Here is a 15,138-nt window from a genome sequence, read left to right on the forward strand (position 1 = left end):
GAAGGAAGGAAGGAAGGAAAGAAAGAAAGAAAGAAAGAAAGAAAGAAAGAAAGAAAGAAAGAAAGAAAGAAAGAAAGAAAGAAAGAAAGAAAGAGGGAGGTGGGGGGGACAAAACATGTACACACAAAGCAAAGTAAAATACTAAAATTCTTGGCTGCTCCATTAGGAAAATATAGGTTTAAAAATGTCATCCACACAGGTGGGGCTACTTAAAGTGTATAGGGGACTGAGAGGTGTAAAATGTCAATTCTCAGGATTGACTACATTTGGGATAGGACACCAGACTTTGTAGTTCTAGCAGAGTTCCAATAGGCTGCTGATAGGCCACACTCAGGAAGTACTGTCTGTTCACCGACCATCCTTCACTCTCCAGAAGGGCCATCATTAATGGGAAGAGACACGATTTCCATGTTACATACAAAGTTTACTCTCAGTCCACCAATTTCTATTAAGAAACAAATTCTTAAATAATAATAATAATAATGCTATGAACAAGGAGGTAATTCTGTTGCTTAGAATAAATTCTGTTTGATTTGCTATGCTTGGGTTTCTATTTTGCCCCCCTAACAAACAGTGTGTGAAATACCCCAGTGTGCAGAGCGTACCAGGAGGATTGCAGGATAGTTACTGCAGCTAATGCAGTCATATACACTCTCAGACTTTCTCACAGCAGCACAGTCTACAGACCATTCTCCCAGGAAGTGTACACACTGCTGCTTCTCTCGCCAGAAGTCTATGAAAAGCACTTCCTGTGAAGGCAATTAGCAGCACAGAATGGAAAAGCCTACACTGCTCTGCTCAAATTCACAACAACTGAACTCATCTCCACTTGAAGATTAAAAATGTGGCCTAGTTTTATTCTAGAGTTAATCTGCTCACTCCTTTCTTTACAATAAAAGTTCACACACTGTAATACACAATATTGCAATATGGGTAGCTTGGAAATAGGCACCCCAGGTAACTTTCCGCCCCCTCCGTTCCATGTTTCTCCAGTTTTAAAATGTTCTGAGAAGGACAAGTATTGCTTTTATAATAGGAAAAAAAAATCTATGTGTATCTAATTTTAAAACTGTAACCCAATCCATAACACCAGCTTTCCATTAGCTAACATTGTTGTCAGAAATGGTCCTTACATACAAAGTTCTAATGAACATCATATTCTCACTTCATTTGGTCAAAAGTTATATTAGGCATAAAACAAATTGCTACCACTCAAAATCTCATCTTCTTACGTATGCCTCTATGGCACAGCAGAGCCTGGGAAAACTGCCTTCGCAGCAATTACCAGAGTGGATTCAGCCTCATCCTTGCTCAGAGAACCAGCTGCATACCGCTGCAGTAAAATTTGCTTTTCACAAAAATAAGATTGTTTATAAGGGGGATAGGGGCTTTTTTCACACAGAGGCTTGAAAATGAAGATTATAGCATCTATAAATTTATTACAAGCCATGAAACGGGCTTCAAACCTGCACCTTCGGGGTGGAAATGACTCAAGCTCGCTCACTCCACTCCACAATCTATTTCTGTCCATGCATATTTATGAACAATTCCAGCAGAAAATTGCATTTTCTGGCCCACATATACCTTTGATGTGTTCTAGAGGCAAGACTGCTGTGTGAGGAGACAGAATATTTCACAATCCGCCCGTCAGGAAGCACAAGACTGTCCAGAACCACTGCCTACTTACCAGTGACCTGGTCGACAAGAATTCGAGAAGTAATGATGCGCCCATACTGTGAAAACAGCTGCTCCAGCTCCTTCTGGGTCATGGTTTTTGGAAGCCCACTGACATATAAGTTTGCATCTCTGATAGAAGCTGAACTTGGGCGAGCATAGGAAACCTGAAAAGGGGAATAAGGTTAAGCACACTGGTATTCTCACTCCTGTCAGAAACCTCCACAACTGCTTCACAGTGGGCAGAGAGCAAGCGCTGTCTTAATACAAGTGGGTGCTGTTGGTTCACTGAGGGTAGGGATTCAGGAAAAGAGGAATGCCATTTCTCTGTGTGAGGAGGAGAGAAGATCCGTTCCTACAGTCCCTGTGAGGTCTCGAGCCAGACCAGTGGAACCCAGCATGGACAATGGAAGTGTAAGTTGTCCTCAGTGGTGAAAACGAAAAGGCAAGAGATTTGCAAGCAATCATTCCAAGTGTACATATTTTTAACTCATCGGATACATTTAAGACTTTTTTCTACATCTCTGGAGATGGTGGCATCCATTTAACAATGTGTAGCTCTTATCAGGGAAGGACTTCTTATCACGTATGCCAACACTACTCTCACATGAACTCCTGGAGATTCACACACAGGAAGGATTCACAATTCATAGTCTTCTCATCTATAAGTCTTCATAATGTTCACTTTTATACCAAGTGTTTGGCTGTCTTCATCTGCTAGTTATAATGCTCTTTCAAAAAAACCTCCTTTAATTTTATTTTTTTAATTTTTATTACATGCATTTTTATCATAATCTTCCCCCTCTCCCTATGCATCCAACTTCAAGTTCTTTTTCTCAAAACAAACAAAATCCAGCAAGCAAGCAAGCAAACAAACAAAAAGGCTGACAAATATAAACTGAGTCCTTTTTGTGTGAGCCAATATCCCCGAGCCTGCCCTAAACTGGGGTTGATATACCCACTGCCACTCCATTGTATAAAAAACATTTTCCTGCTCACAGCAAGTATCAATTGCAAGTCGCTCTTGGTTGGAGGTGGGACTTTGGGTTTATTCCCCTTTCTCCATGTTAGGATTTTGTCTAGCTTGTACACATGAGAATCTTGTGCATGCTGCCGCAGTATTTGTGTGATCTGTGAGTTGTATGTGTTATCAGCCCTGTGGTGCATGGGAAACAGTTTCCTTGGAGTTGTTTGTCTTCTCAGGCTCCTACAATCTTTCTGCCTCTCTGACATCTGAAGAAGTCTTTTAATGAAAGAATCCCAAAATGTACAAGATGGCAGACAAAACATCTGTATTAGTTTATAATCCTCACTATTCAAGTCTTGCTCATCACTGGATCCTCGGTGTTTAACAAACGACCAGAATGTGGCCAAAGCAAAACTACGTAATACACCAAGCCTATCTAGTACCTTAATGACCACGTGAGTCCACAACAAGCTGGACCCGAGCATTGTGATACAATCCATCATCTCATCAGACCTGAAATTCAAACTTGCTTTGTCCATATCATATGAACATTATTTAGAAACCTGTGGGTCCACGTGGACCAAGCATGCTCTCTTTGGCTTACACCCGTGATCGCTTCAGGATTGGCCAACTGCATGGACAGAAATTTTGTAACCCAGCCTGTCTTCTGTATATTTATTAAAAGTAACCAAAACTTCTCTGGGATTGACTTGCTAAGACTAGCATACTATGATTACTTCAGCTTAGTCACGTTACCTAGTAATAACCACCTCTAATCAGGTTTACTACTATGATTTAGAATCTTTTTTATCAAAACTAGAATTTTAAAAAAGCATCAACCATTTTCTTTTTTTGTTTATACCTGTAGATCTTTATTACTTTTCAATAATATTTCTAGGAAATAAAACAAAAAGAAAACCCTGGCCAGCTTTTATATTAATTTATGAAGTTCTTGATATCTTTTACCCTTGCCCCAACAGGGCTTATAATATTCCTGTCTTTATTCAATCAGTTTGTTCGCTAACAACTGGAAATACAGATGCTATTCCCAGGGCTTATTTGAAAGTCACATTACACTGTCCTGTCCTCCATAAAGGAATCTGGGACAGTAGCAAAGAGAAAATATTCACATACACTCTTTTCTCTCTATACCTAGCTATGTTATAATGAAGACTTATAAATACAAAATAAAAAAGGAGGAAAACTTCAAGTAATCAAAAATCTAGCCTTGGGACTTCTGTACCTATGACACCATGGACTCAGAAGCATGTTTGAATCTAGTGGTAAGAATACATGAATACCAAGGCTCTTTTCTAGACTGATTTGCAATCGTCTAAGGAAGCTATACAATCCGGCACTTGGCCCACTTCCATATTGAGGATTTCATGGCTTTATTTCTGTAGCAGGGAGCCAGTCAGCAGTCACTTTGCTCTAGACTATGTGACTGAAGTGCTCTCTCTGTGAGAGCCACTCACCATGGGCTACAGGGCAAGCATAAGCATTTATGCCTTCTCATTGAATGATAAAGCAAGGAGAGGCAGGCAGGAGGCTCCAGCTTAGCATAAGGCAGGGAGAGTCACAGTGATGAAAGGTGACAATTCTCTAATCAGTGAGCCTGGGTTCAAAACTAGCTTCACTTTATTACCCTGTTAACTTGAGACAAAGTCCTTAATCCTATTATACCACATAAACCACATAATTTTACCTTTTAAAAGTAGTTCTTAGGAATAAATAAGTACCTTTTAGTGTACATGGCATTTTTAAGAGTCTAAAAATTAGGGTGGCCATGCTATGAATATTATTCACTTCTACATGCATCCGACAATGTCCAGAAAGACCTACATAATCAAGTTTAGAGTAACCGAGTCCATCTCAACTTTCCAGAGTCATTTACTCATGCAGTGACATTCACTGCTTTGTACAGTTCAGACATGTGTGGGTGAGGTGTTTTAAGTTATCCTGAAGTATATTTAGAATAAAGGGCTTATATTTAGTGATTATGTAAAAACTGAAAGCATACTGGGATCAGCAGCCCTCCCCTCAATATCTATTCTTTTGTGTGCTTGCTTGCTTGCTTTTGCCATTGTTTTGTTTGGCTTTTGAGAAGGGACTTCATTCTTTAACTCAGGCTGGCCTGGGACTCATTATATAGTCCAGGCTTGCCTTAAACTTAAGGCAATCCTCCTGCCTCAGCCTTGTGGATGTTTGGTTTGAGAGGTTTGAACCAGGCTTAATACACAAACTTAAATTCACATTATTTCTTTATCTCCTAGTTATGTTAAAAGGGTGTTTCCTATAATGTTGTCAAAGCACTGGTAACAAATACTGCTTACGAATAAAGTCACATTCAGGCTTAGGTTTTTACCAGTTGGAAGGCATAATCAAACCGAGTTTTGTTCTGTGCCTTTGACTATCTTGTAAGGCAGGCAGGACACACAAATAGAAGAACAGATTATGGCCAACAGAAGAGGTAAAGAGAAGGCAAATGCTATGTGGCAGGACACGCACAGCTGGAGCTGAGGTCTGGACTCACCCACTCATCTCCCTGGCTCCCTGCCTTTTTCACCTGGTCCAGCTTTTTTTCACAGTATCACAATATGACAACTAGCTGGTCAGTTCACTTGATATAAGAGTTCAGATTTTGTAAGTAACTCTAGCCTGTTTCTTAAAGCACACATACAAACAAAGCAGAGATAGCAGAAAAGATGTCACTAAACCAGTTTTTTTTTTTTTTATGTCACCTGCATTAATGTATTTCAAAGTAACTTTCCCTAAAAATAGTGGTCACTAGTTGAGATTAACTGTAGAAACTGCTTATCATAATAAAAATAAGTTGTATTACATTCTATTCCATAGAAATAAAGAACATTACCCCTAGGAATTTCCAGGAAGTATAACAAGGGTCATTTGGGCTGACCTTTCTCCCATAAGGCACCTGATTGAATCCTACATTTGTAAGTTTCTTAGAATGAAAGCAGCCCCCTGTTCCTCTACTTGGTCAGGGATATCACTGTCAACAACATCCTGCCTTCCAAGAAAAGGTAAACAGTTCTTCAATCTCAGAGGATTATAAATATGAAGTACACTTTAGACCACAGTGGGAAGGAAGCCTTACAGAGAGATGAGGACAATTGCCTTGGGGATTTAAATCCCTTACCAGTACAATCTCTCTACCTAGTAATTATCAGCAATGGTCACCACTCTGACTTTGCTGTGGACTTAAGAGTTTTATGGACGCCTTGCATCAATACTCACCTACAAAACCACACTGGGACTGAAGATGTGGGAACACATCTTCAAAGTGTTAAATACCCTTGTGGGTCTTTACAACTAAATTCCCTCAGAGAAGACTCAAGAGGGTTTTCTTTACATGATGAATTCTCTATAAATACCTCAATACAATGCACCTGTAGTATTGATCTTGATGGGGCCAATAGCTTCTTCCTTCAGTAAATGAGGGCTGATCCCCAATCTACAGTCATTGGATTAATATATGGGTTTGTATTTTAAATTTTCACTGCCATTTAAACAGGTGAATATTTAATGCCTGAGGAGCAAGGTTATGAAATGTCAAAACTACTAAGTGAAGGATCTAATTTAAGAGGCAGCCAGAGCGTCTGCAATTTAAATATTTAAAGATGATACAGGGAGTACAAAAACTGAACACCAATCTGCTTCCAAGATAGCAATTTAAAACTCAGGTTTATTCTGGAAGTTCTCACAAGCCTACAAGTGATATAATAAACCAAGACAAGCAATACGGAGGCTCCTTGAGGGAAGTGGGAGGGAGAAGCAGCAAGCAGAAAGACTCTCTAGCCAATGGCTTTCCCAAAGTGCTCTTCACAGATGAGACTGCACTGGACAGAGAAAACAAAAAAACTCACAAAACAAAACAAAACAAGTTTACCAAAGTAATTAAGTTTCAAAATTGGAGTACTCTGAAATACACCATATTCTTTGTAATTAAAAGCCCATTTCCTCATCATGAGCTAAAACTAATTTCACATTAAACATGCAAGGATGAGTAACATATATACTAGGAGTATGCTATCAAAAGAAGTTAATCAAAATACACAAAATTAAAAGAAACCTATAGTATCTTGTGGGCAAGAACTGGTATTTCATTAAACGTGAAGCTTCATTTCTTAGAACATGACTGCATTCTACAGAAGTCCATCTGAAACGATTCTGTCCCAAAGTACTACTGGCCTGTCTCTGATTCATCAATGGGAATATCAGAAATGGTGACTTTAATACCGACAGATTAAAGTGGTATGATCCCCAAATGAACAAAGCAATTGGTTTCTTTTTAAATTTTGAACGTCTGAAAAATCACCCACTGACAAGATCACCAATGAACAGCTTTTATCACTTGTCAACTACTGACCCAGAACTACAAACATTAAACTTGGAAATTAGATACTTGCCACTTTAGACATTTTTTTAAAAGCCTAATTCAATTTCTTCTAACTTAAAAGAGTGGGAAAGGTCATAATTATGCCCATTTACACTGCAAGTTAATTGCTATTCATATCATAAAGCAAAAGCCGGATTGTTACTCTTTGAAAAAGTGACTACCACTAAATACAAGTTAGCTTTCGGTGTACTAAGTGCAAGCAAAGGTTCCATCACAGCTTCGTGGCTCCACAGTTGCCTCTGCACAGCTTCCTCCTGAGGGGCTCAGAGCATGCACAGAGGGATTCTGCCTCCGAGCACAATTCAGGCCACAGACCTTAAAATGTACCCAAAGGGAAAACCTGTGCTTTGATCAGCTCCCATATGCAAAACACTACCAGGAGCATGTCTTGGAGCACACCAAGCCTTATGCACATCATAGTTTTAGATTACCTTTTCAGGAAAGGCATGCTTTCCCACGGGTGGCCAACAAGAGAAGGCGAGAGAACACTGCAGAATAAAGATTAGCTCCAGCAAAAATGATGGGACCAAAGGAAGCAATCTCTTCTAGCAAAAGGCTTATGGAAGTTTATATATTAGTGTATTAACTTTTAATATTCCAAGATACAGAAATTAGAAAACACAACCACTGGGGGGGGGGATAGAATTTCAAGTTTTACTTCAAACAGGTTTGCTCAGTGTTTTGATTAATAATGATTGCTTTAATTCAACTGAGTTCAGAGATACCACAGAATACTTTTGATGGTGTTATTGTCTGTTTAAAATGCCTGGAGTGCTTCCTATGGCTTTTAGAACCTAACATTTCTCGAACCTTGAGGCTCGGGGCACTGTCTATTTTTCCTATATAAATTCAAATAACCTACAGTTTCCCTAGGCTTCCTGTTACCCTGCTTCCCCTATATTCTAGTTATTTCCAACTTCTTGTAGACATCTATCTTACTACACCATAAAGCCAATGCTTGCCAGCACTGTAGTCTGAATCCCAGGACTCTGCCTGTACCTACAGTGCACCGATTGTGTCACTTTTAAATTTGTACAGAAACAGGGCATACCTACTATCATCCTGTCTTGTCAGTGACATAACCCCTTGAAATAAGGAAATAACCACCATACTACTTTGTATACATTGCTATCAACCACACATTTGCTGTGGTGAAGATGGTATATGATCATCATGAACTAACTTGATGTTTATCAAACTTTTTTTTTAAAGGGTAGGACAAGCCGCAAATCTGATATGGAATGCCAAAAGTTCAAGTAAGTGTTATCAACAGAGACTGGAAAATTCAATTAAACATATTTAAAATAGGAAGTTTTAGCTCTTGAAATTGAGGATTAAATACCTGAAGGAAAGAAAGCTCAACAGAATACTATGGTACTGGTGGAGTTGGGGTGCGGGAATAAAAAAGACAACAGAGATCACTTAATTCAGTTTCCTTAGAAAAGACAACTGTGCACTGGGCAGTGGTGGCACATGCCTTTAATCCCAGCTCTCTAGAGGGAGAGGTCAGCAGATCTCTGAGTTCAAGGCCAGCCTGATCTTCAGAATGAGTTCTAGGATAGCCAGCCACACCTTGAGAAAGAAACCCTGTCTGGAAAAAACAAAAGGACAACAAGAACACAGGTAGCTTGTCTAAAAACACAAAGAGGAGATACAGATATTTAATTCAGGGATGTGACTTTTCTATCTGTGTGTTTCTTCATTATACTTACGGCCTTTGAACTCACAAATAACTAGTGAAATGACAATCAATGAGAGAATGAGCAGCCGTTGCCAAGGAGATAGCTGAAGAGACACTCTAAGAAGCTATGGAACTTCGCTTTGATAAATTAAATATTCTCTTATGTATATATAAGAACTATGAAACATGGATGAACAAGAGGGCTCAGCGTAAGCACTTGTCATTCAGTCCTGGTGAGTGCAACGGCTGGAATTCAAATCAAGGCAGAAGGGGAGAACTCCACACAGTTGTCCCCATCTCCATGTGTGTGCACCCATCACCATTACCATCATCATGCTTAAAGAGTATAGATTGACTGATCAACTGATTGGTTTTCTGAGATAGTGTTTTTCTTTGTGTAGCTTTGGCTGTCCTAGAATTCATTCTGTAACCAGGCTGGCTTTGAACTCAGAGATCCACCTGCATTTGCCTCCCAAGTGCTGGGATTAAAGGCATGAACCACTGCTTAAAGGGTATTTAAAAAATATGAAACACATCAAAGTGGATGAGTTGGTTTCTACAAGTACAGAATTTCTTCTATTACTAATGCCCAAGATTTATTTAAGTATGTGTGAAAAAAATTAATTTAATATTTGGAGGCAGGCCAGCAGAATAAAAAAAAAAAAAAAGGAAAATGAAGGATCTTGACATAACACCAACTGAAATATACCTACACTGCAAGCTCTCCTATATTAAGTGCTTCTGCTCACTTGAAAATCATGCACCATTTAAAAGACAACTGGTTGTTTACACTAAAGAAGCTTCTTAGCTTCCTAGCAGTTTCAAATTTCACTGAGTAAAAGTCAAGGCAATTGACCTTAGCTCCAACATAAAGATGAGACTGACTGATCAGAAGACACTGTTGTTAATGATAGATAAGTCTAAGAACATGGGATGGCCAAAGAAAAACAAAAGCATACTGGTTGTAAGGATTATGTCAAGAAAACTAGCAACTGCAGAAGTAACAAATGGGCCTTCCTTTAACATATGGCCTAAACTTAGCCTCTGAGCATGACACTAAGCACAGTTAAGTGGACCCAATTTCATCCATGCATGGCAGTTTAAAAAGAGGGTCCAAATACTTCTATTTCTCAGGTATGGTAGCTGGAATAGAATCCCGGCCCCTTCACTGTAGTTTCTCCTTGACTATATAGGCAAATAGCTTAACAAGGACTTTCCATGTCAGTGACAACAAACAGTGTATGTGACAAAGACACTACTGAGACACTACAGAACATTGTCTTCCAAGTTTCTAAACTATTTCCGCGTGTAAAAAGCAAGTAAAAGTGTAACCAATTGTCCCGATTGATGGAAGAACACCTCAAGTACTGCTATTAGCACTGAGGTGCTCGGGCCACTACACGCATGCTCCGATGTGTGCATCGCATGCTCTGATATGTGCATCCTTCTTCCTGGACACACACATTCATTTCTTTCAGTTAAAAAGTAACCGAATATACAAAAGTAGTAAGTACATTTTTAAAAACAAATATAACTTCAGCCTCTTTATTGTAAGTAAATCAAACAATACCTGACACAATGTTTGGGGGACCTTTTGGGTATATGTACACACATTTTCATGCTAAGATTCAAAACTATTTTTCCCCCAAGGGTTGTCTGTCTGTAGTAAGCCTCCACCAGTACAAACTGTATAACCACTTAAAATAACAACAATCAAATGAACAAACAAAACTCTCCCATCAGTTGCAGGAGACATTCTGAACTTGCCTACAATGCTTAGCCTTTAACTATGACAACATGAAAATTTGTGTTGAGGAAGACATGCATGTGGTATGACGAGAGGGAAATTGATATAAAGATATGGTGCTTCCCATGGAGCTACGGGAAGTTCTCCAATATGAGTTTTGTAGACATGATTGAAGTTGAACGACTGTGAGAAATGTAGTCAGTACCTGTGGGGAATAACCCGAAACAGTAAGATAATGCTCTCACGCTCAGCATGATCACACATTGGAGAATAACCATGGGAAAACTTTCCTTAAATGAACTTATTTGCAAGACTAATGGTTTCATTCAGAGATAAGATCCTCCGTTCTCCAAATGTCTATTAGACACCTGAGCTACATATTTCCCCACAAAGCGCTTTAACAAAAATAATTACTGTACTCCCAAAGCTTGTCTCATGGCAGTTGTAAAGATTTTACAAGAGAGGTTTCATAGAAAATATGACAACCTTCACAGGACAAAATAAAGAGATGGCATCACAGACATTCGTGGAACATCTCCAGAAACTTAAGAAGGGGGGAGTGAAAAAGGGATCATGCCACCTTCATCTTTGTTTTGAGATAAATCGTCCTCTTCAGACCTGACTTCACCTTCAGAATCCCATCCTGTGGTATTTAATTACACAGAATGTTCTGGCACCAAGTCCTTTCCTCCAGTCTCACTGATGGATGGCATCAATAACATTCACTAGCTATAATTAACCCTCCAAATCGTATCCCTTTTGCTGCTGGTGGATCAATGTTCTCCAGTACCCGCAGAACAAAGTGGTAAGGTGAGAGGTGGGGTTAGCCTTCACCTGCACAGTTCCCTCGACTTTGTGCGCCAGGGTTGTCTGCAGACAATGCAAACTTCACAATTCTCTCAAGACAGTGCTTAGTGAAGAACACTAAAGTATTGTTTGGCTTTTTTGACAATTTCTTACAAATCTGAGCAGGCTTTTGGTAAACCTATATACTGCTTTCATGTCCCTGTGGCTGCCCGACAACATTCAGTTTACAGGCCAAATGTTCCTAAACTAAGGTGGCAGAAACCAAATACTTTCTTTAAAAACTATTTATATCATGTTATGGTTTTTATAATAGTGCAACAAACGTCCATTTAGGGAGAGGCCTATGCAAAAAAGGTTAAAAAAAAAATAGATACTAAGGAAGGGTGAACAGACAGGGTCAGGTGTAGGGAATATGAGCTTATTATGAATTACAAAATTATCTTTTATTAACAATAGCATCTCCACTGACCACCATGAAGACCCATTCTAAGTTCATGGGACCCAAACAACCGCAAAGGAGACATAGGAAACAATGTTATCTTATTTGTGAACTACCCGAGGATCTAAAAATACTCTGCTAACTATACAGGAGGAATTATTGTTTCTTCATTAAATCCGGCATTTTATCTATTGAATGAACATTGCTCTACTGTGAAGATTATAACCCATAATAGGGGTCTTGTTATTCGCACCAAGATTTATTTGGAAATAAGCATGAGTATACCCACATGTGAATTATAAAGGCTCACTAACCCAGGAGTCTTGGATGGGGCCAAGACCTGCCTGGCAGCTGTTACAGTAGCATTCTCCTTTCCTGGGTCAGGAGTGATCAGATCAGTAACTCCTGGTGACGAGAAGTCTATGTTTTGTCAACTACCCCATCCAAGCGATTCCGTGGAACAACAGAAGTTCTGGAAAGCACTCATCAGAAAGACTTAAAATCCACAATGTTCAAACCCCGGGCCTTGTTTTTTAGGTTTCCCTGAGAACTTATAAAAACAAGAGTCACCTTCTAATGTTAGTTTCTGAATGAGACAATTCCCATGTTGCAAGTTTGAAGCATTTATAGGGATATAAATCACCAACAAATGCAAAATTGGAAAAGTTTAAGTAAGTCTATTGATCCCAAGGATTTCCAGGAGCCCCACAGCCTGGCCAGGGCCTGGGAAATTGTGAAATCATAAAATACCCGTTACACTCAACCTTACAATGTGGTTGTCTCCATAACCTTTCTAGGAATGTAAGAAGGGCCATAAGAATAAAACAGGCATGGACTTCAAGGTTCTAACTACAGATAGCTAAAGATCTCATGGGAAACCACCCTTCTGAATTATCTGTTTCCAGGATGAAGTCCAGCTTTGCTTCTTTCTTGTCACTCACCTGCGGGATCACCATTAGTTGCTCCAGAGCCTGAGCAGAAATGATTAAACCCTAAGCCATACACACACACACACACACACACACACACACACACACACACACACACGCTAGCAAGACTTATGAATTATTGTCTCAAAAATCAAAACAAACAAACAAAAAACAAAAAACAAAATTAACGTGGGCTCCAATTTATCTGTGAAAGAAAGTAAGGACTTGCCTCTGAGAGACTGCTACAGTTCCTTCACAATCACTTTTTTTTTTTGGGGGGGGGGGGTTGAGACAGGGTTTCTCTGTGTACCTCTGGCTGCCCTAGAACTCACTTTGTAGACCAGGCTGGCCTCAAACTCAGAAATCCACCTGCCTCTGCCTCCCAAGTGCTGGGATTAAAGGCGTAAGCCACCACCGCCCGCCCACAATTACTTTTTAGAGTCCTGTGATGTTATGGTGAAACGCAGGCATGGCAAAGAAGGAAGGATGAGATAGACTCCTTGAAGTTAGTACCTAACTCTATCTAACAAGAACAGGCAAAAAAAGATCGAGAACCAGCTTTCCTGGCTCATAAACAAAACACAACCTTGCTCATAAACAGTCAGAAGTCAGAGCAGCCACACTGGGCCCTACAGAAATGCCTCTACTGAGGTACACTTCTGTAAAAGCAGGGCAAGTGAGCTAAGAGGCCTGCTCCGGATGCCATTTTCTGATTGTGTGACTCAGATTCAGATTTTCCTCTTCTCGTTAGCTTAAAGCCCAAACCAAAACAGATCCACACGTACAGGCTTTACTACCCCAGTGCTTTTAGGGGTTTCTTCCTTTTAGGTACCAAAAAGACCAGCTGGTCAAATGATTCAAAGTTCTGGGCAGCTAGACTTATTAAGTTCCCAAGCAAACCCCCACCATAAGACAAATACAAGTACACAACAGCAAACAAAGCAGAAACAGCAACAGTGATTTCCTAAACCAATGCCAGGGTTCAAGTCTGACTTTCATGTCCTCTCCCTTCAGACAGGTAGACCCAAGCATTTGTTAACCCTTTTCCTCCAATGGAGGTAGCTATCAAAGCTTTTAAGTTCTCTAGGCTGGTTACAAAGGAAAACCTGCCAGCATTCTCTAAGCTGGACCTCACACGCATAAGCAGAGCCATCTCCCAAGACCAGGGTATTCCTTGAGAGCATGCTTGGGGAACAGAATGACCCATCACCTCCCTTGCAAGGAACACAGATTCAGTCCACCTCTGAGAAGGGTCCACTAAGTGGCAGGTGGAAGGACCATAAAAGATCTGGGGACCTGCTCCCCACTCCACAGTCTGTATGAGCTCACTTCCACTCCAGCAACTAGGCAATGATATCCAAAGAAATTCTATTCAAAGAATGGAAAATTTCTGCCCTCTGCGGACTCCAAATGGCCATCTAACCCTCAACTGGAAAGATGGGAGATAAGAACTTAAGTTTGGACTCCCCAAAATCCACCTAAAAAGCCAGGCAGGCACAGAGGCCACCTGTAATTTCAGTACTCAAGAGGCACATTGGTTGGCAAGACTAGCCAAATTATCAAGGTCTGAGTTCAATGAGAGACCCTAGGTTAATAAACACAGGGAATAGTAGATTGAGCATGACATCTTAGAGTCAAGAGTTCATTCTCTCATATTCTCTGTCATATTCATATTCTCTCTCTCTCTCTCTCTCTCTCTCTCTCTCTCTCTCACACACACACACACACACACACACACACACACACACACCACCACCACCACCACCACATACACAATCACACACAGTGGTTTAGATGCCAATTTTTTTCCTGATTTCTTAATGTTTAGAAGAAGGGCGTCTTCACGCATTATACACATCATCCATCAGGAGCCTGAAGGGCATGCATTACATTATTTCTACTTATTTTGTGCATGGATAGTGTCATGGTGAAGGTTCATCCCATCAACATTCTAAGGTTTCAAGATTTGGATCAATTTAGATTTCCTGGTTTGGGGAGGTCAAGCTCCAAGTCATTTACAGAAACAAATGGAAGTTAAAAGGTTGGAAGACTTGTGCAGGATGAAAGAGCCAGGTGAACCAAGAAAAGATGTCAGAAACAGAGGCTCTCGCGGTTTCATGTTAAGTAAAACTCCTGGCTAAACAGGTGGGGAAAAAGAAATGTAACATTTTCTAAGTTTATAATTTAGAAATACAAAAAAAGCATAAATTTTTAAGAAAAAATGAAAAGCAACATAAGAACTCAGAATATAAGTTTATTAGATTACCTTAATCACTGTCAAACTGAACACTTTAAGGAATAGCCTATTATTAATATTTAATACTCTAATTTTTATAGTAGAATTTTCCATACGTACTTAAATAGTAGTTTAATTATTTTGATGAAGATATTCCACATTTCTAGAGGGTAGTTACTTTTCAGGCAAATATAATTTTTAGTCTGCTACATGCTTGGATAATTATGGAAAAAGAGAGAAT

The 15,138-nt window shown here is 39.7% G+C and overlaps 1 protein-coding gene across 12 annotated transcripts in view; it reads right to left on the reverse strand.

Moving 5' to 3' along the window:
* Elavl2 (ELAV like RNA binding protein 2) overlaps positions 1-15,138 on the reverse strand; it is a 149,451-nt gene that overhangs the window by 11,812 nt on the left and 122,501 nt on the right. For all 12 annotated transcript variants that reach the window (XM_029539877.1, XM_029539875.1, XM_021199533.2 and 9 more), the window contains one exon: positions 1,688-1,841. In XM_029539877.1, coding sequence (XP_029395737.1) covers positions 1,688-1,841 — 154 coding nt within the window. The remainder of the gene's footprint in view (positions 1-1,687; positions 1,842-15,138) is intronic.

Source organism: Mus pahari, chromosome 6 (assembly GCF_900095145.1).
Source record: "Mus pahari chromosome 6, PAHARI_EIJ_v1.1, whole genome shotgun sequence".
Classification (NCBI taxonomy): domain Eukaryota; kingdom Metazoa; phylum Chordata; class Mammalia; order Rodentia; family Muridae; genus Mus; species Mus pahari.